Source organism: Pundamilia nyererei, unplaced genomic scaffold (assembly GCF_000239375.1).
Source record: "Pundamilia nyererei isolate P.nyererei 1_Seehausen unplaced genomic scaffold, PunNye1.0 scaffold00058, whole genome shotgun sequence".
Taxonomy (NCBI): Eukaryota; Metazoa; Chordata; class Actinopteri; order Cichliformes; family Cichlidae; genus Pundamilia; species Pundamilia nyererei.
This window is the reverse complement of record NW_005187459.1, coordinates 2,770,147-2,795,550: the sequence shown is the minus strand read 5'-3', so window position 1 is coordinate 2,795,550 and position 25,404 is coordinate 2,770,147. Positions and strand designations below refer to the sequence as shown.

At 40.7% G+C, this 25,404-nt stretch overlaps 2 protein-coding genes across 4 annotated transcripts in view; one reads left to right on the top strand and one right to left on the bottom strand.

Moving 5' to 3' along the window:
* Window positions 1-2,645: 2,645 nt before the first annotated feature.
* Window positions 2,646-8,079, bottom strand: LOC102207790 (F-box only protein 30). 2 transcript variants are annotated; one of them, XM_005734466.1, is made up of 3 exons: window positions 7,907-8,079; window positions 3,628-5,757; window positions 2,646-3,436 (listed from the first exon to the last, which is right to left on the bottom strand). In XM_005734466.1, exons 2-3 carry the CDS (start codon window positions 5,704-5,706, stop codon window positions 3,242-3,244), a joined length of 2,274 nt encoding a protein of 757 aa, XP_005734523.1. In that variant the 5' UTR covers window positions 5,707-5,757; window positions 7,907-8,079; the 3' UTR covers window positions 2,646-3,241. The 2 variants fall into 2 exon arrangements, with proteins under 2 accessions (XP_005734523.1, XP_005734524.1); XM_005734467.1 differs by lacking the exon at window positions 7,907-8,079 and adding an exon at window positions 7,707-7,879.
* Window positions 8,080-12,245: 4,166 nt separating this feature from the next.
* Window positions 12,246-25,404, top strand: part of grm1a (glutamate receptor, metabotropic 1a) — a 35,262-nt gene continuing 22,103 nt past the window's right edge. Inside the window, exons 1-3 of one of the 2 annotated variants that reach the window (XM_013911226.1) lie at window positions 12,246-12,365; window positions 13,200-14,040; window positions 16,688-16,937. In XM_013911226.1, the coding sequence (XP_013766680.1) occupies window positions 13,311-14,040; window positions 16,688-16,937 (980 nt within the window). In that variant the 5' untranslated portion in view covers window positions 12,246-12,365; window positions 13,200-13,310. Of the gene's footprint in view, window positions 12,366-13,196; window positions 14,041-16,687; window positions 16,938-25,404 lie in introns of both variants that reach the window. The other variant, XM_013911225.1, reaches the window with a different exon arrangement.

Below are 25,404 nucleotides of genomic sequence, written 5' to 3'. Positions count from 1 at the left end.
GAAACCCTGTTAACAGAACGCTCGCTGTCAGTCACTATTTTTTTCATTATAACCTAGGCTTTATGTGACAAATATAATTAAGGGTATTTATTATTTACCAGAGAGTTTGTTTCCTAAGACGCCGTGTGTAAATATCGCATTGATCCATTTCTGCAGCTCGGTGTCCTTGCACACATCGGATAATAGTGCTATATACTTAACAAAGCTGGTAAAAATATCTACTACTAGCCGAGGGGGGTCTATAACAACCCACAATGGTAATAAAATAGTCCTTGAAAAGTTGGAGCTTGAGGGCAAGAAGTTCAAACTGTTTACGAACAGATACCGATGAATCAACAGTAACATGGAATTTGCTTTTTACATAAATTGCAACACCGCCATCCTTTCTGGGGCGGTCGCAACGGAAAAGATTATAGCCCGTTATGCCTTTGTCAGTAATCAATTTTGTAAGCCAGGTTTCTAATAATATGAGAATATCGGTATCTAACTCTCATCCAAATTTTCACAAAATCAAGTTTGGGAAGAAGACTTCTGACATTTCAATGAGTGATACCAAGACCTGTTCGAGTTTTAAAATCACAAGGAGTACTTAAGCATTTGCAATCTGGACCGGGATTAGGTTGCACATTTCCAGATAAAAGAAGCAGAAGAACAATAAAACATTTTCTTTTTACACATATTGGAATAAATAAATCAGTTAAATCAGTTGAAATGAGATCTCTGCTGATGATCACGTTTGAGAAGCTTCTAAAAGATGTAAAATCCCACCTTGTTCCCTTTGAGAGGAGTAAGAAGTATGGTTTCTCTTGCTCCACAGACTGTTTCTGCACCTCATGTAGACAAAAAGCTGTCAATAAAAGCAATAAAGGAAAAAAGACTACTGATGATAACATGCTGACTGACGGATAGACCTGGTAGACCTGTGGTAGAGCCTGGTTGTGGCCTGCTAGATGATGGTGGAGGCTGGCTGTGGGCTGATGGTGAAGCCTGGCTGTGGGCTGCTGGCTGGACCAGCTAGATGATTGGTTGGCTTGTTCTGCTTATTCTGTTAATTTAATCTTCACTTGCTAATGATGTTTCACTATATGATCCCGGGAGGAGAAACAAATCCCTTTGGGGTTGCATTAGGAAGTGCATCCGGCAAAAAAAAAAAAAAACCCCTGCTAAATTAAACATGTAAAGCTACCCACTGTGACAACCTCTTGTGAATAAGGAAGCAGCATTTAGTATATTATATCTCTGTAGTAGAAGTTGGGGATTGAGTCCAGACTTTGCAGTGATGTTATCTGGCCAACAGATGGAGCTGTAGCTCATTTTAGCCAGACTTCTTTCCCATACCTTCAAGTAGGTAGGATGAGCAGCTGTACAGACACTGAGGAAACATGTTTTTCATGAACCGTTTGATCCTGTCAGACCCAAAAGAGAATAATTATTATTAGTTAAATATAATTAATAATCAAAAACATTAGTAGTAGATGTACTTTTTGAATTAAGAATAATCTAAATGCAAATGTAAAATATGAATACACTGATGCTAAATCTAGTACTAGACGCAATAGAAATATTTTCACACAATTATAAAATGTAGATGATTTTTATCACTGAGTAAATACCACAGTTTTCCTGTATTTTCACCAGGAGAATATAAATACTGTTGTATTTGTTTATGAATATTTTAATGCTGATATTTGACTAGAAAAAGAAGTGGTGAAAATGTTTTATAATTAATTTAGCTGAGGTTAATCTAAATTATACCGTAAATGTTATTCTAGAGTTGATGACAATAATAGATGTAGCTATAGTTTTTAAATGCAGTTTTTTCATAGATTGCAATAATGGCCAAAAAAATCTGCAAACTGCTGCCGATTTATTGGCAGCACAGCCAGAATGAAACCTCCTGTTCCACCACATGCCAAAGGTGCTCTACTGGGTTGAGGTCTGGTGACTGTGAAGGACATTTGAGTACAACGACCTCATTTCCACGTTCAAGGCACCAGTTTGGGATGAAATCGGCTTTGCGACATTGGCGTTATCCTGCCGGAAGCAGCCATCGGAAGATGGGTACACTATTTAAATAATGCTCAATCCGTACCAAGAGGCCAAAAGTGTCCCAAGAAACTGTCCCACACACTATCACACCACTAGCAGTGGTCTGAGTTGTTGATACAAGTCAGGATGAATCATGCTTTCATGTTTACAGACATGTATTGCAGCAGAAATAGAGACTCATGAGACGTTTTTCAAATATTATAATGTCCAATTTTGGTGAGCCTCTGCAAATTGTAGCCTCAGTTTTCAGTTTGTACCTGACTGGAGTAACACCCGGTGGCGTCATCTGATACTATAGTTCATCTGTTTCAAAATTTGCCATGTGTTTAGGGAACACATGGCAAACATGTCCAGGGAACTGATGCTCAATTGATATTTTGAAGACCATCCTCTTTAAACTCAAGAGATGGTTCTGCAGGAAATACCAGTAGATCAACAGTTTCTGAAATACTAGTTTTAGAAAGACAGCTATGCAATTTTAATTAATAATTTAACTGTGATTTAACTATACTAGCCTAGTTACAGTAGTAGAAATAAATAAATGAAACAAACCCTCCAAAAATAAGAAATAACTTTACAAAAATTGTAAAGACTTTATTAAACTGTATTAAAGCACATGCATTTCTGTGTTATCCATCTGTTTACACTCACATTCGGATAACCTACACACCCAGACAACAAGTTTGCACTTGGCTGACACTTAAAGAGATCAGAGCTATATCATTTAGGGTCACTGAAGAGGGAATAGCAAATATTATATAAAGTGCTAGCATACCTTCTGACAGACAGAAATTATGCAAACAAACAAAAACAACAATCTGCTTTTCCCCATGGCTACTACTGAAAGGCAAGAGTGTGAAAACATTTAAATTCCTGTTAATATAGATATCATATCACATAGAATAATATAAATCCACTGTGCATATCTGTACTCAAGAAAATATAGTTCATCTTATCAGAATAAGTGCGCATTTTCAGATCATATCCATGCGAAGTGAAATGTTTGTTTTATTTCTCTCTCTCCACAGGGACCTCAAACACACACACAACAAACCTGGCAAGTGAAGTGTTTTCATTAAGGCTTCTTCCTAATCTAGTGTGATGCAGGAAGAGATTTTTTTTTTTTTAGTTGCAGCATTCACAGATTACGGCAGTGAATCTCATGCAGCTTTGATTGGTCGGTTGTGTTTGGTCAGATGTTAACATGGCGTAGGACGCGACGGAGTGAGTGTCCATCCCGTGCGGTGCACATGGCGGGAAGGGGTACAGGCTCGGTCTTGTGCTCCACATTGTTGAAGTGGCACTTCTTAAGGTGGTTCGACATGCTGGGGACATCAGTGAAGCCCCACGATAACACCGGGCTGAAGGCAGTGCTGAATCGCCAAACCTGGGTTAGTAAATAAAAAAAGTAGTTTTTGATTTATTATCTTTAAAATCTGGCCTTTTATATATTACTTTGCATTTAATATAGGTAGTACGATAGCTATATACATTGGTGCTAACAAGAAATTTTAATAACTACTTTAGAGAAATAGTTAAACACCAGTATACAGTACAGTACACTGGATTTCTGCTTACTTTATTTTTCGTCTGCCATGACACAGTGCCATGAGGACCAGGGCTTTGTCTTCGCTCCCACTGCAGGTCCACTACACCCCTGGTCTGAAGGAGGCTGGCACACACTTCCCTCATAGTCCTTGATACCAATGACAGCTGGCACAAGCTGAAACTGTCCAGGAATCCAGCTATGTGCCACAGTATCTCAATAGGAAGCCCACTAAACTGGTCTGACTGGGAGTCACCTGGAAGTTTTGCTTTAGGGCAAGGCTGGACTCCAAAGGATTTGAGGTGCCTGTCATGAATCACCTTTGCCCCCTGGACAGATGGGTAAAATCTTCTTTGGGAAAACGTGCAGCCATAATATGCCAGGGGGCAGCGTTGCTCCATCCAACCATTGAGACCAGCGTGAATGTCACCGTGGACATTTGTGAAATGGGATGAAAACTGGTCCCGGCGGAATGACTGACCACAGACAAAGGGGAACATATGCTGGTAGCGGGGGTTAGGGGGGAGGTAACGGTTATGGGGGACTGCCTCGACCTCCAGAGCTTCCAGGACGAGACCTAAGCGGAGGGTACGGAAAGGGCTGGGGTAGGAGATCTGTGGGGCAGCATGGTCGCAGGCAGAAGCAGAGGCCATGTCACCCACTCTGGTGTTAGTTACTAAGATTGCAGCAGGAAAGGTGAAAGTCTGTGTGCCAAAGTTAACATGGTAACCATCAATATAGACTGTATCAGAGATCCTTCTGCACTCTCTAGACTCCTCTAAACAGAAGAGCAGGGCTGCTGTGATCAGATCAATCTCTCCTAGACCCATGGGGTCGTCATCCTGCTCTAGCTCTGAAGTATCCACTGCCTTGTCCTCCATTACGGGTTGGAACCTAGACAATGACCTGCCTGGAGTGATACCCATCTGACCATTAGAAAATGAAGATTGGCTTGGGCCCCTAAAGGTCTGGTAGTTCCTCTTGACCCCATGGTTTTCTGAAAGAAAGAGCCCTCTATCTTCTAGAACGATATGACCAGCCCTCTGTGCCACAGGCTTTCTGACATGGAGTGGAGGTGCCATTTGACGGGCAAGTAATTCTTGAGAGTCATCAGCATGCAAGTTATCTTGAACCTCAATGGGACAGGCCGTCTCAAGACAAGCCTCAGGTGCCCCTAAAAATGGGCCATTGGCTGTATTCACAATCATTACGTCTGTTTCGTTTAGAGACCCATTTCCACTCAAGCAGCTTGAACAAACACTTTCCTCCTCAATGCCGCTTTTATGTAAACTATCTGAAGCTGCAGGTGTTTCGTCTTCCAGTCCATTCTGAAAGTCTCCATTGTTGCTCAATCTACTTTTCTGTACAGCAGCTTCTTTGTTCACACGCTCTGCGCTGGTTTCACCAGAGCTGGCACTGCTAACAAAGTCTAAAGCAGCAGCTAAGCTTCTTGCAGTCTCAACTGTGGCCTCATACAGTTTACCAAAGTGCTCTTCATTCAAGCCATTAATTCCACTGAAAATTTTCTCCTTTGCTGAGCCTGGTGGGTGTGGCTGTGCTTGATGAGTGGCTGGCAGCGGGGAAGGTGACTGAATAAATGAGGAGGCCTTAGGAGCACATGTTTGTAAAGTGGAGTGTGTCGCTCTGTTCTCTTTACTAACACTGACAAGTGGCTCTCCTTGTGCAGTAGGTGCCATGGCAATCACCTTGAGGGACTCCAGCAGTGTACGCTGGTCCTGAAGGGCAAGTGCCATGTCCAGCTGCTCTACCTCTTCCACACCACGGCTCAGGCTTTCATAGGAAGTATAATCCAGGCAGCTAACAGGCCATCTGTTCCACTCCATAGTACAGCACACAAGTCCAGCTGGACACACTTCCAGGTGAGCATACATCTGGTTGCGCACCAGGGTGGCGGGGCAACCATATCCACTGTTTAGGCAAGGAATCCTCATCAGTGGGCACATAAGTTGATGTTCATCCACTTTGCAGGAGTGAAAAACAGCGCCACAAACCAAAGGACACGTTATAAGCTCGCAAGAAACTCCTGTTTCAGCTTTGACCGTGCACCTCTGGTTAAAACAGGAAATACAGTGAACATGGTCCTCTTCCATCTTCAGACCAGAGTGATGGGGAGTGACTCTGGAAGAAGACAGTCCACAGTCCTGCCAAAAGATCAAATGCAGTAAGTGTAGGGCGACACATTAGCAACAAAGTCTGCTCCACATCTGTGGAGCAGACTGCTTTAATACAGTATCGGAGCTCGAGTCAAAAAGCAACAGAATGCAGTGTGATATTATTACAATACAGTAAATGACGAAACCAAGATTTTTTTTATTTTTTGCTATATTTTGCGTTTTACAATTAGAATAAATAGCATCATCTTGAAAAGACAGTTCACAATGGTCACTGGGAATATACCTGCTAACAACAATAACTGACATGTACGCCATCTCGGCACCACATGAAGTATGTTGCACATTGCATATCTGCATTTACTACAGCTGTTCTTTCTAAATGAGAAATATTAAAGATAAAAGAATTAAAAATAAAAAAAAGTAGCCGTCTGAGCCCTTGCTTGCACACATAAAACAAAGGAAACTATAAAATTAGTATTATGCTGTCCTAGAGTTTTAGTCAAGTCTTGAAAGGTTGTTACAACTACAACAAACCAGTAGATGTCACACATGAGAGCCATGCCTCAGTACTAAAGATCTTTATTTCAACCAAATAGCATGTAAGCAAAGCATCAAAGCTTGTTAAAAGTGCAACAAGAAAAGTAGGTAATACAACAGAAATGATATTTCTAGGTAGCAGAAACTGCATTTAAAAGAGACTTTTACTGTAGTTCATTGCAGTATATTTCAAAAGAAGTGTACGAACCGTTTTAATTTATTGTCACAAATTATTTCATGAAAGAGCGGCGCATTATACTTGCCCCCTCTGCATACAACATAACATGCCTCATATGAATGCACTGGGGAAAAAAATCAGTAGTTACAAAGCAAACCTAAATATTCTGCAGTTTTCTTCTTTCCATGAATGAAGCCTGCATGGCAACTGTGAAACAGTGCCCTCTCTGCTAAAGAATAACAAACTCAGCTGCAGTCACGTGACACACCTAAAATGCTGTCTCATACAGTACCTTATTAGGAAAATTCCCTGGTCAGTGCAGGACGCTAAAACGTTTTCTTTTTCACATTTTGGACAGGAGAATAACATATCTCCCTAATTAATTTTGTGCATGATTTGAGTCGGCAGTGTGTTCTGTTTATGAAATGTTACAAATGAACTTATACTGAAAAACAGCATACTCGTTTTGAGTATAATAAACACATTGCTGTATCTATTATGTCATTCACTGGCAAGGCTCCAAAAAAATCTTACAAAACAAATAAATTTTATTAAAGCAAATTTAGGAGCAAAATAAATCTTCATCTTTAAGAATCTACATAGCCAGTGTAATTCCACTGTTGCACTAGCATTTGATAGTGCACTTAAAGTTTAACTTCCTACGGGCATAAAATGCAAAAGTGTGTTGGCTCATAATGAATGATTCTAGATTATATTAAAGACTTTAACAGAAGTTGTGAACAGAACACATTAAATAAAGATATTTTGTAGCCAGAGATCAGCTAGTGACATCTTTAAGAGTTGAAAACACGTCTAAAATGTATCCAACGAAGCTGGACATGTAGAAAGGACACTTACGGTGCAGCCATTTTTAAATCTCACGTGTAAAAAGATTAAAAGCAAAACAAAACAAAAAAACCCCTGATGCCAGTGGCAAGTTACTCAGAGCATCTGTTTCTGTAACCACTTCAGGCAAACGAGTGAATGCAAACAAATCCATTGGAAAGTTAAACGCTACCCCGTCACTTCTAAACCTTGCAGTATGTATAAATAACCAAACACGCGACTAACATCCACAATATTTTAACAAAACAATACTAGTTACTTTTTTTTAAACCAGCATCTCTTTTCAGATGTCTGACCCAAATAAAGCGCATTCACTGACAACAAACGTAACACAAAAACACAGCGTGGCTAGATTAATGTTCCTCGCTAAGTTTACTTAAAACAAGAGCAAAAAAAGACGAGAAGCTTTCATTACCGTGTACAGTAGTATATTACGAGCCCAGTGCTGCAAGCTTGTTTGTTGTCATCAGCTCCTTCACCATCAAATCAACTTGTTTTTGTAACAATGGCAGGCAGGCTCATACTGTTAGCTAACAACAGCTAGCTAGCTCGGAAGTTGAACGGTTCAAAACAACAGCGGTATAAACCTGGGCTAGCATGCAGGGCACTTCTTACCTGATCGTAATGTTGGCAGCAAAAAGTCCGATGAAAAGTATTTAAAAAAATTACAACAAACCCAGCTGTTAACTGCAGTTACGGCTATAGAGAAAGTGCTAATGATAGCCAGTAGCTAGCTACATATCCTCTCAGCCTTTCTCTTTTTTTGTGTTCAAAACTTTATTGACCAAAGCGCACATCTGTTTTACACGGGGTAAAAGAAAAAAAAAAGCTGAGAATAATCACGGGAGTTGCCTACATGGGCGAAGACATGGAGTTTTGCAACGATGTTAAAAGCAAACAATACTGAAAAACTGGTGTTTTTAACTGAACAATTAATCTAAACTTTTTAAAAAAGGACACATTATGGTCATTGTTTAGTTCCATTTATACATCATGACATCTATAATAACTATGACAGGATAAACCTGTACTGTTATGTCATGGGTTATTTTGACATTGTAGCATTAAAATTTGTAAAACCTATAAAAATATATTTGGAAGCACAAACATATATCATAGGAACACACAAATGTTACTTCAGTAATGCGTGTATATCACTTTAATGATGTGTTTAATAATGTGATTAGAGAGAGAGAGAGAGAGAGAGAGAGAGAGATAAATTGTTTGGAGTACAATATTTACAACAATTGTAAATAGAAGGAGAAAGTAAGAACATACAATTACACTGAAACAATACTTTAGTAAAGTTCCTGATGGAATGTACTGAGTTACATTCCACTGCTGATTCTATACGTGCTGCCATCCAATGGTGTTGGGTTCTGTAAGATTAACAGGATTTTTGTCCAACACCAGTGGATAAGGATGGACAAGAGGGTCCAATAATTAAGTTAAGTTCAGCTTCAATTCATTATAAACTGCAAGTCTAACTAACAAAACTGGCATATTACATCATACAAACCTGATTATTTTATATAGATTAAACCATTAGTAAAAAAGATTTTTTTCCAATAATAACTTGTATTCCTTGTTTGCTTCTGTTCAGCAATTTCTGGATACCTTACAATGTACTGTGTATGAACTGATGACGGAAGCTCCTTAATGTGTACCGGATATTTATTTTATTTGTTCATTTTATTATGTCTGTGTGCAAAAAAATAGCTTACAAATAAATTTGCTGGCCTTAAGTCCACAAAACATTACAAATATGACTTAAACGATCATTAGAAAGAAGATTACTGATTTTCCCATGTGCTGGTGATTCTAACTTTTTCGAAAAAGTAAGAAAATGAATAACCTGCTAAACTGAAAATTGCTCCTCTTTAAAAACCGAAGTAATATAAACTTTTGGGTCTGATATGTCCAAGAGAATGCAGCTTTACAAACATTTTTCAACTAACATGCAGTAATTGCTAACAAACAGGAGAGGTCACTGTTGCACCGTTGTTTTTGTTAAGCCTCCTCCCAGGTGGAAAAAGATGGACTGTGCCTCACTTTATTGCTGTTAACAGAAGGACGTGACACGTTTAGAGGTCGAGGCCACCTACATAACAGCACCACAGGACCCGGGGGAGCTGACTCACGGACACATCAAAGCTGAGCAGAACTGAATACACCTGTCACGAGGTGCTGAAACAAAACCATGCAGTGGGAATATTGCTGTTTTACATCATATCAACATCATATCAACCGAAGTCTTACTGTCATTTAATTTAAAGAACTAAATAAAACAAACAAAATGCATTCAGGTCCACTCAGGTTGAGGTCTGGACTTTGACTGGGTTATTGCAACATCTTGTTTCTTTTGTTTTTTTTAAACTATTCTGTTGCAGATTTACTGCTGTATTTGGGATCATTGTCCAGTTGCATAATCCAGTTTAGGGCAAGATCTAGTTGTTGGACAGATGGCCTCGCATCTGACTCTAGAGGAGTTTATGGTTGACTCAGTGACTGCAAGGTGTACAAGCCCTTTGACTGCAAAACAAGCCCAAATCATTGCCAGTCTGCCACCGTGCTTAAGGGATGAGTTGAGGTGTTTGTGCTGATATGCCTTGTCTGATTTTCTCCAAATGTGGTTCTGTGCATTAAAGACAAACATCTCCACTTTGATCTTTTCTGTCCAAAGGATTTTATTCCAGAAGTCTTGTGGGTTGTTCAGATGCAACTTGACAAACCAAGGCTGTACTGCGATCTTCTTTTCACTTCCAAACAAGCGACACTTGTCCTGTCTTTTTCTAATTGTGACCTTTAACATTAAACATACTAACTGACGCTTGTAGATTCTGAGATGTAGCTCATGGGTTTTTGCACCTTAATGCTCTAGACCAGCAAACTGCCAAAACGTTGGCTTTTATAAAAGTGCTCACACTTATTGATGATCGATTAATTGAGTCCATTTAATTTTAATTTTATAGAGGGTTGTAGTCTATTCTACTTAGTTTTTTACAGAACTGTGAAAACTTTCTTGGTCTTTGTAGATTATTTTTAATTCTCACTTCACCCACCCCCACCAACCTGAAAACCATGTCTATCTGTGCACATTCACGAGGGGGTTAATGTAAAATATTTCAACAAGAAAACAGATATTTATGTATCATCTTTTCACTGTTGCTTATTAAGCAGTTCTTATTTTCTGTCTTTAAGAGAGGCTATCAATCGTCTGCTCTGGATGAGAAGGGCAGACATTGCTGCAAGCGGAACAAAATAAGGACTAGTAACATAAGACTTTTCAAAACGTTGATTGATGACAGTAAGGTTTTGAAGATGTAAAATAGCTAGGTAAGAGTGTTTTGTGGGTGATTTATCTATTTTTTTTTGTAATGTCTCTTTTTGCAAGCATAAGCAGCCACTGTATTAATAGCAGAAGGTGGAAACAATGCAAACTCTAAATCAGGAATGTCAAATTCATTTTGCATCATAGGTGACTTTAATCTTAAGTGGGCCGGACCCATAAAAAACATGATAAATGTGTAAAATTACAGAAAAGGTTCCAGCAAATATTTTCCCCAGACTGTCTTATAATTATAAACTATAAAGTTTTCATTTTCACAGAAAATGTCCTTTTTTTGGACTCAGTGTAAGAAGCGACATATATATGTGGTATGAATCCAACTAAAGGGAAAGGATATAATTTGAAAAGCTGTAAAATACAATTAAAAGTTCACATTTTCTAAAGCTGTCCTGTCTTGGCCTTGCCGATTTTGGCCTTATGTATGACACCCCTGATCTAAATGGACATCAAACATACAATACCCAGTTTATAAAATAAATTCAAGGGTTTTTTTTCCTTATCTGTTTTCACTAATATTGCATAATCTAAATAATATCACTCTTAAGTGGTTGCTACAAAGCCTTGCGGTCCACCCACTCAGGCTGAAGTCCCCGCCCACAGCTGGCCGTAGTATCCAGCTTCTTAAACATGTCACTTCTATTCAGGTTCAATATCAGATGCTCGCTCCCGGAGCCCCGGGCACCAGGAATGGCAGTAGTGACGCCTTTGTATAAGTTTATTTTTGATTCATACCGCCTGGCGTGAGTCACGACAAGGGCCCACTACTTGAGAATACATGCCTCTTGGGAGGGAAACCTTTGCTTATCATAATGGATGGGTAAAGATGAAACAGTTACTAAATTCACTCGCAATTTCGCCAGATTTGAGCGAAATTATCTCAGATTCCTCTCTGTAATCATAACTCACAGGGAATAATTATTTAAAAATACATAAAAAATTGATCTTACGTCCTAATGGCAGCTCTTTGAATCTGCTTAAGGGTCGAAAAGCTGAGATCCGTGGCCGGTTTTGTTGACCTAATGACTGATAAGTCATCGAGCTCCTTCAACCGAACGCTAGGTGGCGCAAGAGACTCTACTCCGTGCTAAAAACATCCAGGGCTTATTTTTCGTGCTGGAGCCAGAGGCCTCAAGTAAACTCAAGTGAGTGGAGATATGAGAAGCAGGCTCCTCTCTGTTTGTTGTTTGCACTCCTAAAACTCTCTTCAGCTGTCAAATGACTCAAAATGGTGTGTAACGCCAGACTTCAGACTAATCTGATGTTCTTTCTCCCTTTCAAAATAAAGCAAGTGACAAAATACAAGTTAATTGAAATAATGATATGCAAAAGCCTGTATCCAACATAAACATCCACACACACATGAACAACTACAGAATAGATTTTTAGTGCCCTGCTCACCTGACGTCACAAAATGCTCAGAATATGAATTTTTTTTGTGCGTTATGTTTAAATACAGATTTTGCTTATATGCTCGTATTCTTATCTCTCATAAAACATTGCAAGATTTATGGGCTTAGACACGGGGAGGGGGAGGGGGTGACACTTGCAGAGGGGATGTTCATTTTCATGTTTGGAGTCGAGAGAGCAAGCAAGAAATACGAGAGAGAGAGAGAGACGGAGAGAAAGACAGAGAGAGGGGGAAGAGAGAGACTGAAGTCTAATACCGCCGAAGACCACGCGCTACAGAAGACGGATGAAGGCACGCGACATGTCTCAAGGATTCAGGTAAGTTTTAACACACCAGGAAAAAAACATGTTTGAATGTGCATGGTGTTTGTAGCAGAATGGGAAACATGGACTGATTAAAGGTGACAATAAGAACATGTCATGTCATGCTTCCTATTATAAAGGTAACAGCTTAGTTTGTTGTTTATTATTATTATTATTATTATTATTATTATTATTATTATTATTCATTTAAACCTAGAGGTACCTTAGGCTGCACGACGGATAATAATAATATGTTTATATGTATATCGTCTATCTTGTAGGCTTCCTCGTATTAAACTCACATAGATTCGCATAATAGTTTCTATTGATGAGTCAAATCGTGAAGAATGCGTCTGTGAGGGGATGACGAGTGCAGCCAGTAGTCCCAAAGACGTCCTTGTACCGTGTTTGGAAAGCGCGCTGTCCACGGTCCTGAAATCGGCAGCCTGCCTGATCTTGTGGATGGCTGAGCCAGCATCCGCACAAAATAGCAAGCGATCATTTGCAATGAAAACACCATATTGTCTGAGAGGTTTTGAAGTAACGGACTGTCTCCGCACGTGTTAAATAGACGTAGAGGCTTGGCGGACCAGACAGTAGTACTGTTGAACCACTGTTGGCCATAGACCAGCTGGGTGTCCGTTTTGAATGCCTTGCTCAATGGCATCTCGCGTCTGGTGGTTGATAATAGCGGGATAAGGAGGGCTGCCAGCTGTAGGAATGTGAAGCAGGGCGTTGATGTAAAGGAGCATGCGTGCTTAGTCAACTCTTTATACATAAACGTTTGGCACATCTGTCCTCGTTTCTCCTAGCTTGCACGTCACAGCAGTTTGTCTTGTTTCTTAGCAGGTGTGCGTGGATGCCTCCCAGGTGTCGTGCTCGCAGGTCATGGATGGGATAAGCGTGGAAGTACTGGCAGACAGCAGATGATATGCCTGCACAGTTGGCACGGCTCACGCGATGTGGCGCAACATGGCATGCGTAAAGATGGGTCTCTTAGCTCTCCTTTGTCTCCCCGCGTGTCTCTTTCGGGTTCTCGTGCTCTCCCACAGCAGCAGCATCTATGAGCGGTCGGTGGTCCCACGTGCTGTTTCCCGCTCCGTGGCTCGCATGGACGGAGACGTGATCATCGGCGCGCTCTTCTCTGTCCACCACCAGCCGTCTGCTGAGAAGGTGGCCGAGCGGAAGTGCGGGGACGTGCGCGAGCAGTACGGCATACAGAGGGTCGAGGCCATGTTCCACACTTTGGACCGAATTAACGCCGATCCCAACCTGCTCCCCAACATTAGTCTTGGCTGTGAGATCCGGGACTCCTGCTGGCACTCGTCTGTCGCCCTGGAGCAGAGCATCGAGTTCATCCGGGACTCCCTCATCTCCATCCGGGATGATAAGGACGGGTCCAAATGGTGCATTGACGGTACCCCATCCAACCAGCCACCACCTTCCAAGAAACCTATCGCTGGTGTGATCGGACCTGGATCCAGCTCTGTAGCTATTCAGGTGCAAAACCTGTTGCAGCTTTTCAACATCCCCCAGATTGCCTACTCTGCCACCAGCATCGACCTGAGTGACAAGACTTTGTTCAAGTACTTCCTGAGGGTCGTTCCTTCAGACACCCTTCAGGCTCGGGCCATGCTGGACATTGTCAAGCATTACAACTGGACCTATGTGTCTGCAGTGCACACTGAGGGTGAGAGCCCATTACTGCTTGTCTCTAACACCACCACAACAGTAGAATAATTCACCCCTAGTCTTGCAGCCTATTAGTGGACAACATAGTGAAGCACCACAACAATGCTGTAATTGATCACAGAGTTTGAGTTTGGAGCTCGACAGTGACTCATGTCCAGCTTTTATATAAGATGTTGTGCCAATCCTGGGTGTTTGATTGTCCAAGTGTGAAGGGCTACTACATATATTTTTATATTTATATAAAAATAGCTTCACGTGTATGTTTTTTTAAAATTCAAGGTAGCTGGTCTAAGACATTTGATTACTATTTTACTTCTCTTTGAATATCACGTTGCACCTTCCTGTCAGTCTCTAGCTTTTTTGGCAAATGCATCCACATCTCTGTATTAAGTGTAGACCCTCATTAGTTTGGAGGGTTGTATTGGCCTCATGTACAGCAAAACATCTTATATACACTAAAACAGAGTTATGGGTGCCTTACTTGCAAAAAATAAACAAACAAACATGCGCAACTGTGTAAGGTGACTACACATCAGGTCGTCTGATGTTCTTTTTTCTTCATATTGGCATGATGTTACAATATTGGGATCCAAAGCTGGACTTTCTCATCAGTGTTATTAAAGTCATCATTACAAGTTGAAAAAGTAGAAATCTAGCAGGCCCTTTATTAACATTAAAACTGTAGGTGTTCTTGTGGAAATTTTCAAACTGTTAAGTGTGAAGGGTGAGACTGGACTGAAAAATGACGTTAGTTCTTAAAATTCCTCTCAGTGCATATAAATTAAAATGAATATCATGTCTCACACAGCGGGGCTCACTTTTGTCTCAAGAAGTCTTGCCAGTGCATTATGGTGGAGACGGGAGGTAAAAAGGAGAGACAGGTTGGGAAGACAAAGTAATTACTATGACATGAATTATGTCCATGGGTTTTCATTAAAGTCTTGGTGAACACACAGTCATCGACTGTGTGCCCAAATTATGAGTGACAGGCTACATTACCCAGGATCCCCCCTGAGGAACTGCATACTCATGGGGAGTGTAAAACATCTTTGGAAAGTCCTATTATAGTCAGGTGTTGCAGATGGGCTTTGACACAGGTTGCTTTCAGATAGATGAAGATAGGGAGCTAGGGAGGTGTAGTACCTGGAGGCACATCTAGGTGGCGTTAGCTGTCTGACCTTCAATATACCTACAGCAGGATCCTGTGGGACTGAAGTCATAATTTAAGAGTGATGAGAGCACAGTCAGGGGAGGGTGAATTTCATTGCGTACAGTTATTATTACAGTAATATACTTTTGCACAATATAAACTTTTAAGACTTAATTAACTGTAGGCATTCTATTTTTTAGTCTATTCAGACTTAATATATTTTGCCATAGGGCGACCTTACTCGACCTTTGAGAAGTCCAGTGTAAATCCACTAATTTGTTTTGAGCTATCTTTATTTATCTCTGAAACTGTGGTCACGACTGTCTTAAGCCCACGAGTTCCTATTCCCTGCCACCTTATTCAAGTTATAATTGCAGCTTGTTGCCAGTAGCAACAGCTAGGGCTGTGAAATTGCATAAATTACCTGTCCCGATTATCATCCGTCTGGTTGCAATGCTCCGAGTGGGTTTTTGGTGGTCATTGTCAAAAGGCCTGTCAACTAATGCACCACCGCCCACCTGTCTCACAGCTGAGATGGAAAGAGTAAAATAATTGGATATCATTATTTCCATTTACCAGTGGAAGAATGAAACGAGGCAATTGAAAATATCATCAAAGGGCTATCGGAAAACCAACACATGGCCACATTGTGTCAGAATAAATGCTTTAGTGTGATGCCTGTGTCAGCTGCTGTCTTCCTCGCTCTGTAAAGCCATGCCATGCACAGAGAGAATACTTTTTCTCCATCACCCATGTTTGGGAGGGAGGGGGGTGGGGGCAGTGAAGCCAATCACACAGCCCAATGTTTACACATTTTTATTTAAAGGTGCTTTTAATTCCCTTTTGATAACAAGCACAATCAAATGCAAGTTCGTGTTCCTGCATGCACAGCTGATTGACTTGTCTGTACAATCCAGGTATCTTGCTAAAGATCCGTTGGCTTCATCCGAAATCCAGCTCTTCACACATTAGTCAAGAAAAGTAGTTCACATGAAAATAGAAGATTTAGGCTCAACAGCTTTGCCGGGCTCTTGATTGGGATAGCATGCTGTTAAGCAAGGACAACGATCTTCACCCCTCTTGGCTTTGATTGCAATCACTAGCCGGCCAACTCTCACACTCATTATCAGTGGATCAGAGCTTTAACTCGGTCAGGGCTTGTTACAGTGAACAACTGGTGGGAAGGGTGGGAAGGGTGGGGTGCTTTAAACACTTGTTGTCCATCAGCACAATAATTAGAGATGTGTGGTTAAAAGCAATTACTCATATTTAATGATGCCAGTGTGTTATTGCATATAAAAAGGCATGTAATGCAAAACACCAAGATGTGGATTGTATTCCAATCACAGATGAAAGCTTCATCTTTTAAGCTCTCAATGACTGAAAATGGACCCATCATTAAGAAATGGGATTCCAAGACACTGAAGATACATTTTATGGGACGCCATTTAAAATTTCGCTATTTTCACTGTCTCTTTTGTTGCGTCACCTGCAGGAAACTATGGGGAGAGTGGCATGGAGGCTTTCAAGGAGCTGGCCTCTCAAGAAGGCTTGTGCATTGCTCACTCGGACAAGATCTACAGTAACGCAGGGGAGAAACATTACGACCGCCTTTTGAGGAAATTACGGGAGCGACTACCCAAAGCTCGTGTGGTGGTGTGTTTCTGCGAGGGCATGACTGTCCGAGGTCTGCTGATGGCCATGAGGCGGCTCGGGGTTTATGGAGAGTTCCTCCTTGTTGGCAGGTGTGTGGGTATTTTACATTTTTTTTGCCTTTTATTGAACAATTTAGAGCCTGCCTTTGGAAGGCTGCGAGATGCTGCGTTGTCCTCCTGATGTGCATGTCGCCAAGGCAACTGAGAAGAATTAGACCACATACCAATAGCACTGAATAGAAATGTTCTTCAACAATGAATAATTGTCATTTGTGTTGCCAAAAAAGCTGCAAACAATGCCTCAAGTCCATACTCTCTGTGTCCATGCTTCGTCATATTTGTCTTTATTTTAAGGCAGTAGCAGTCATTTCTTATATTCAAATGTGATTATACATGAAGATCATACTGAATCCACCTTCTTTATAAGAATCAATCCCTTTTATTATTAAACATCCTTCTCAGATATTCACCCAGTCCTTTCTTTTCCATATTTCTTCTCTTCCTTACTGTCCCTGTCATTTCTGGTGGTGGCTTAGTCACTGGAAAAGGGCAAGTAGAGTTGTCTCACACACTTATAGTGTCACATTACACCATGAAATCATCCTCAAGGAACATTCACAGTTGTCAATAAAAGTCACAGCGTATTTAATGCTAATTTTCAGTTCATTCCTGCAGCATCTTTCACTCTTCATTTCAGAGAAGGAAGAGGTTTTTGGCACTTCTCTATTGTAGACTATTTCAGCCATATGCACAGTACTGTTAATATGTATTTTGATACATATGGCAAAACATATCCACATTAAATGTAATATTTTACATATACTGTTAAGTTACTTAAATGGCTAAATGGCTGGCTAAGGAAGCCTGTGCTCACAGAGTCCTTACTGATGATGATTAGACTGCTGAATCCTGAATGAATGCAAATCAAACTCATAAGCCTAGAAAAACAATACAGTACAGTGACTTCCTTCATTTTTGTATGTTCACTCATATCAAAAGGTAGTTCTCACAGAATAAAACCGTTATTGTTCTACACTTACAAAAATGTACGAACCAATTCAACACTGGATGTTAAATGGGTTAATTGCACGTGAAAATCCATTTGCAGTTAACAGCCATTGGCTCTTTGCGTGTTGCACGCTCTTGTCACAAACTCTGCGACGCACATTTAATCTGGAATCAAAGCTCTGTGCATGAAACATGTTTTAAAGGAGGACTGAAGGTGCATTTCAGTGCTTACCTCACACGTGTCAGTCAGCAGCTGAAGTTTAAAAATCTTGTGTGTTCCGTTATATTTGTTGACATCAGTTAACTGTTCCTCTTAACTAGATTGTGGTTTTCATTACAGAGTAGTGTGTTTAGACAGAATCACTTCCTCTTTGTTACCATTGATGTTCAAGTGTTGCATCAGTCTCAACTGAAGCCGATAAGTGGATTTCCATAGACACTGTTTGTTCTGGTGCTGAGTACCACTTTACAAGGGAGGGAAGTTAAAAATATTTAAGACACATTCTATACTTCTGCTGGTCTTGTCATGAGATTTGGACATTTTCCCTTCATTACTTAGCAGTATGTAGAAACCTAAAGAAAAAGGTGACAAGTAGCAGGAGAATGATATGAAGTAAAGCTCTGATTGACTTGCAAATGAATTTGGGGCAAACTGTTGATGGCATTTGCACTCATGTGGTATGATCACTAACCATCTCTATTACAAGTTGTCACCATGAAAAATGCTTAAACTTTAAACTTTAAGTTGTCTTTAGGTTGTGAATAAAAAACTGCTGTTGCGTTAGATAAAATCTGTCAGTGACTGTTTGCCGAATCGAATTCTCTTGCACACACTTAAAGATTTGCTGGTGTGATTAGAGCATTTGTTTCCTGTCATTGCCCTTAGACGCCTTTCTGACTTCCTGTTCCATGTTTTGCGTCGGTATATGAAGAGAAGACAAGTGGTGCTCTCATCACGAGCATCTCTTTTGATTGAATATGCCCTGTTCAATGCACACATGCATATTTAGGTTCATAGCAGAGGATGGCACTCTTTCTTTTTTCACAAGGCTTTTAAATTATCTATTATAATGACACTCTGGGCCGGCTGCATTGCTTCCCATATCTTTACTTTTCTCTTTCCTCCATAGGAGATGGGAAAAGTGTGTCTTTTTTTAGCTTCTGTGAAAGTCTCGATGGGCAGAAGAAATGCTTCTGGGTCAAAGAGAGACAGAGAGAGATGGAGAGAGTGAGGGCCAACACATGCAAAGCCATGTGTGTGAATGAATGAAGCTGGCACACAGGTATTAGCTTATCAAAGAGAAGCTTGTTTTCGTAGTTTATGCTTTCACCTCTGAGGAAGCTTTTACAATTTGCGTGTGCGTCTGTTTATGTTCGTGCTTTATTTGTGTGTGCATGTGTGCGAGTTCTAATAAAAGTGGTAATCTACCACAGAAAGCAAAAAGAGGGCCAGTAAAAAGAAAAGAAAAGAAATAAAGAAGTCCTCTGCACATTTTTAGATGACTTTGCATGCCGTGATCAATTTTTTGGCACTATGCAATATTTGGGAAAGTAGGTCACTTGTAATGAAGAGCTGACAATAACTCAGCGCACTGTTTTAGTCTTACAGCCCCGCATTGTTTGTAGTGGCAGCAGGTAGCTGATTTCAGTGGAAAGAGCCACAAAAAACCCAGTACCAGCACCAAATGGTAGGCAGACAAAGTTAACAAGTGGCTTTTGAACATAACTGAGCACAAAAACATGACAAATGTTGCTCCATGCCTGCTGGCTGTGTAAATAAACATCTCATAATATCAAGTTAAACCTGGTAATATGGTAATAATCTTCTTTCTGCCTTATATACTGAGACACCAGTTCAAGAAGAACCGAACACGATTATTGAGATACAGAATTCAATTAATCTATTTGGCGATTACACACTTTACATCCACTCCACACAGCAGAACATAATCCTGGTGATAGAAATTAGGACAGATCTGAGTGACCACGGTGGGAGGAAGTGGGCTGAGCGGACAAGAGCGTGAAAACTGTTGAGCTGTGAGATTTAAAGCACGTGGAGTGGTGGCTGATTGGTTCGAAGAAGGTGGACAAAAAGATGATTCGACTAGTGTCAGCATTGGTGTCAACGCTGAGTTCGACAGCATGGGAAAGTGGAAGTGGTGTAAATAATAGACCAACGACCGAACACCCAGGAAAGCAGGCAGATTGTAATCCTTCCTTATTGAACTTCCTCATTAACTTCAGTAACCAGTCAAAAAAGCTTCTCTGTATTACCGCAAAAATGTCCGTCCAATGGTCTACACCAGGGAAGTTCATTCAAGGTCTCAAGTTCAACTATATAGATGGTAAATGGCCTGTATTTGTATAGCGCTTTTACTAGTCCCCCCAGGGACCCCAAAGCGCTTTACACACCCAGTCATCCACCCATTCACACACTGGTGGAGGCAAGCTACAGTTGTAACCACAGCTGCCCTGGGGCGCACTGACAGAGGGGGGGCTGCCATATAGCGCCATCGGCCCTTCTGGCCAACACCAGTAGGCGGTAGGTGAAGTGTCTTGCCCAAGGACACAACGACCAAGACTGTCTGAGCCGGGGCTCGAACCGGCAACCTTCCGATTACAAGGCAAACTCCCAACTCTTGAGCCACAATTGCCCCAAAAATCACCACAAAATGCTTAATATCAGATAAGTTAAAACAGGAAATATACAGGAATAATATCAGCAACAGTCAGGATGGAATAGGAGCATAATGTTCTTTAAAAATCACACAGGCACACTTGAGGCTTTCACTGCTTTTTTCCACCAAAATAATAAAACTTCCAAATACTGTCCTCATCAGGCCAATCAGTGTACTAATTAAAATGTAAGTGCGAGTAAAAAGCATTACACTTCATCACAATTATCCCATTGTTTTTGTGGTAAGGGTACAACTGAGAATATTTGAGTTTAAAATATGACACCAATTTAACATAGTTGGTGTATTTTTTTAAGGATAATGAAGCAAAACCAGTGAGGCAGATACTGCGGCCAATTTCTTTTGAAGCTTTATGCACGTCCTCATTTCATTTTACTTGGCATTAAAAATAATAAAGGAGCGTAAGTGGTGCACCAGACCTAAATGTTTGCAGTGTTCAAAAGCAGGGAACGTTGCGGTTTTCTTTTCCTTGTCTCGTATTTTACAGTGATCACAGAGCAGCACAGAAGCAGACACAAACACAATACCGCAGTGGCTGCATAAACTACAAGTGGGCATTCGGGGATGTTTGAATCTGAGAGCCTTTGTTGTTCTGTGCAGCTAACCTGCTCTTCAGACGAGGGCCAGGTGTGGCGACGTGCTCGACCCACTTCATCCCTTATCTGCGGTCGCTGCTCTGCATTACTTCCACACTTTACATCCACTCCACTCTCGTATTGTCAGTCAGAGGGCCTCTTGTTTTTCTCTCTCTGTTGTCAATCATGATTTTGCCAATCATTTGCTTCCATTACTTTGTTGCTGCAGGCATATGTTACACACACACATTGCATAAAGAGACAATATTTATTCCATCCATATATTCTGTCAGGGAGCTGCCGAGGCACAGTGGCAACATAGATTATCTACTTCATTCCAATCAAGAAAACACTGATGTCCATCTTCTTGTTGTGTTTCAAGTCCATTTCAAATTTCTTCTCTTCTATTAGGTAATAATATGTTCCGCAGAAGATGAGACAGAGTGAAATATAAAAGCATAAGAGTAAGTGCAGCTTAGTCAGACGTTTATGGAGACACATAAGGGAGGAGAAGAAGAAGAGGTAACAAACTTAAATGTAAGAGGGAACAGGCTTCGTTAGTTTATTATCATAATACTGCAACTGGTCCAGTTTTTTGTTGCTTCTCAATAGTTTGAGTAATTCCTCTCATTTTTGATCTCACAGGGAAAACAGCAGCATCATTTACTCAAATCTATGTTAAACAAAGGACTCCTTGGAGGATGGCAAGTAAATTAACAAAATGACAAATGAATTAATCTAATTTGGACGTATCATTGTACACTGAACCTTTCTATCCAGTCCCATATATTTAAAAGCTGCAAATTCTGATGGAACTGCAAGTCTGCAGCTGAGTCGATTACGCCTCTTGTCTAACTCGAGAACAGGCTCTCTTAACTTTTAATGTGCACAGTGCCCGCTTTCAAAAACACAGAAAAAGTGAAGCATCATGTAATGGAAACTCTCATCAGTACATCTGAAAATGTAGACTTTTATGTAAGCTGTAGTGGTAACTTCCACAATCAAAAACATGATTCTGCACCCTCAATAAACATGAAGTCATAACTTTTATTAAACGCACCTGAAAAACATCAAATCAAAGTTTAATTTATTTAAAAACTCATCAAGGAAAATGTGCTTGGTATGGTCGGAATGGATATCAAAGCAAGTAAATTTGATTTGACCAAGTTGTATTATGTAACGTTTTACATTGTCCATACACAACAAAATTACATGGAAAATATACATTTAATTAAATTAGTTAGTCAGGAATTTGCTGTAAAAATACTGGAAATTGCTTTTTGACAATAGAGCTGAATTAAGTAGGATTACAAAGGCATAACAGGGGAAAACGGGGGAAATATTAGAAGTAATTGAGTAAGGGATTAAAGTTAATATATTCAAAATAAAGTTGAAGTACCAATTTCAGAGTAATATCTAATTACAGAATAAAGATGACACTCCTTTATAAAAAGCCTTGTGCTGGTGGGTTCATCATATTTTATACTTTAAAACTGCTTTTATTAACAAGCAAATTGCTCCTTTTCCAGGAAATTAGTGGCCTGAGTGGCCTCATCGATGTTTAAATCTTTGTGTAGTACAGGCTAGGTTGCATCATAATGCACAATAGGACACTTGTTCAAGTTGTTTAGCCGTGAAGGTGTAGAGTTTAGGTAGGTGAGGCATCTGGGATGAAGGCGTTGCCTCGACACACAGATTAGTCCAATAAACTGCAGCCATGTAACACTGACTTCACTGGTTTTAGCGTCTGCGTTTTGCAAACTGAAGCTGACTTCACTTTATTCTTTAGAAAGCATGCCAGCCTTGATCTTAAAGGTGGATTTTACTCTCACAAGTACAACGTTTTTCCCTCAAATTTCAACTTTATTCTCAAAATGTGACAAGTTGAAAAAGGCATCCTCGTCTTTTTCACATACTGCTACAGTTTACACAGAGCGATATATAATACATTGAGTTATATTTTACAGTCGGATCAGCATAATGGCAGCCAAACAGCTGACAGTATTCTACTGTAAAGCTTATATTCCGTATAACACAGCAGCATGTTTCGCAGTATTTGTTGCAGATTGCAGATGTGACAGAAATGCATCATTAACAAATCTGACAGTGTAGTGAGCGTGTGTGTGTTTGTGTGCCGTGTGTGTTTAACTGAGGGCTCCTCGGGGCCAACACCATTAGACTCTCTCACAGTCTCAGGAAACCTCTGAATCTGGAATGTTAATTTCAGTTCAGCTCTGTCTGCTGAGCTGTAGTTCGTGAAATGTTCGAAAGCTGGATGCACATTTACTGTACGGTGTCATTATCGTTGCCTCTAAAGTCTCTTCCCCAGTAGGCCTACCGTGCTTGGTTTCTGAATGGCAGCATGGAGCGCATCCATGCTTGCCTGCTTGCTCTCTTGCAATTAGCATCATTCGTTTTCTCTCTCCCGCTAATGCTGCTTGAATGCTGTTATTACTAAACATCATTTGCATAAGCTGCTTTTCCACATGTAACGCTCATTTCTGTCCCTGTCTTACAAACACAGTTTCGGTCCGGGTCCCATTTTGACTGCTCAGTTCTTGTTTGTGTTTTATTCCTGACAAAATGGACACTGACACAGGAATGCGGATGTTCTGCCTCTGTAATAGCTTGGCACCGGTCATTAACGCAGTATGACTGCATCTTTTGAGACGGCACTGAGGTGCGAAGAAAGCTGCAAGCCCGTATTGTGTGCGTCACATGCATTTCTGCATTTGCCTGTCCTGTTCCATTTTAAGGGGACGCTGAGCCGGAATAAATGAAATGTTTAAGGCAGGAATGAGAGACAGAGAGACTGAGAGAGAGGGGTTGTGGTGGGACACATTTAAAGTGTTTTTTCCATCATCTCTAAGGCTCTCATCTCCTCCACATCTCAGGAAGGAAAGCGTGGAGGATGTGGAATTCTGCCTATTGACTTCTCCTTGCGAGTAATTTGGCAAATTGCAGGGTTTCAGCGAAGAGCGATGTTATCTCTGGCAATATAGCACTGAAAACACCGCCAAAATAAACGGGTATATTTGCCATCCAGAACTGTAGATCCAGAAAGGGTTAGGGCTAAATTTCTGATTTATTCTGCTTGGGTGTAACCCATAGTAGCTCTCACTGAGTCAAATCTTTAAAAAAAATATGTTTAAGGTAAAGGAAACTCTTTGGATATCAAGTTTAAGGAGTTAAAATCTTTTTTTCCAATTTGGTGATGGTTTCAAACTGAAATCCAACACTTCAGAAGAGTGCGTTTCATGTACTGCATTCGTGTTTTCGCCATCTTAGATTCTCCTCTTTATTGGTGATGTGCTTCATGTTTGCTTTCAAGCAACGGCTTCCTTTTGTTAGACTTCCAGTTTCCAGCAAAGTCGTGACTGATGAATCAGTTCTGAATGCAAAGATTCGAGATAGAGAGAGAAGGTGTGGAAGGCAACGCGAGGCCCGGGAGAGAAACCTCCTTCTCACATTATCCTCAGTCTGTGACGTGACCCTCTATTTTCTGACCCCCCTGCTCTAAGGAAAGTTTAGAGTTTCATGAATTAAGGGCAGTATGTTTGTTTGTTAGGAGAACAGGGCTTACAGTACCGCTGGAACAAAAGGCTCGTGTGCTGCTTGTGCTGCAGTCGCCATGGAGATTTTGTTTGGCCTCGAGATGGAGTTGGTATGATCGTCTCGCTGCAGATCTGTCACTCAGTCTGTCAGCGGGGGCTCCACAGAATACAGCACAATAGTCCCTTCTCAGAAAATATGGCTGACATCTGAAAAATTCATCCCAGCAACAACAGTAACAAAGATGGTAATTATAAGATAAGAAAACATTGGCGATGATCATTCAGTAATGGAGCCTGGCTCGCGAACACTTGTGGCTCCGAAAGTATATTCAAGTTGAGTCAGAATTCACGATTACATCTGTTTGTGTTCCACTGTGCAAGGGAGCACAATGAGCTCCATTTGAATATTTATAACACGCCTCTGATGTTAATTGAAAGCAGCCACACTTTGTCAAGGACATCTCCCTCTCTGCAATTGAAGCCCGGTGCTCCCAAAGTGCACAGCGACGGGTGAATGACATTGGAGCGATCAAAAATAGCACTCGGGTTTTGCATCTGGACACAGTTGTCAGATCCAGATTAGTAGAAGCTGAGAAGCTTTCTGCTGCAGACAGCTAACAGTGGACCAACAGAGTAGCGAAAGATGCCACAGAAAATCTGAACCTCCACTCAAAACATCACAGAAAAAAGAAAAGCAATCAATAGCAATGTTTTTTACAACGTT

Bases quoted from the DNA above. Each gene is read 5' to 3' on its own strand.
- LOC102207790 (XM_005734466.1), bottom strand. From the start codon at position 5,706: ATGGAAGAGGACCATGTTCACTGTATTTCCTGTTTTAACCAGAGGTGC. The intron at 3,437-3,627 runs GTAAGCAGAAAT...TTACTAACCCAG, and splicing joins CATGGCAGACGAAAAATAAA to GTTTGGCGATTCAGCACTGC.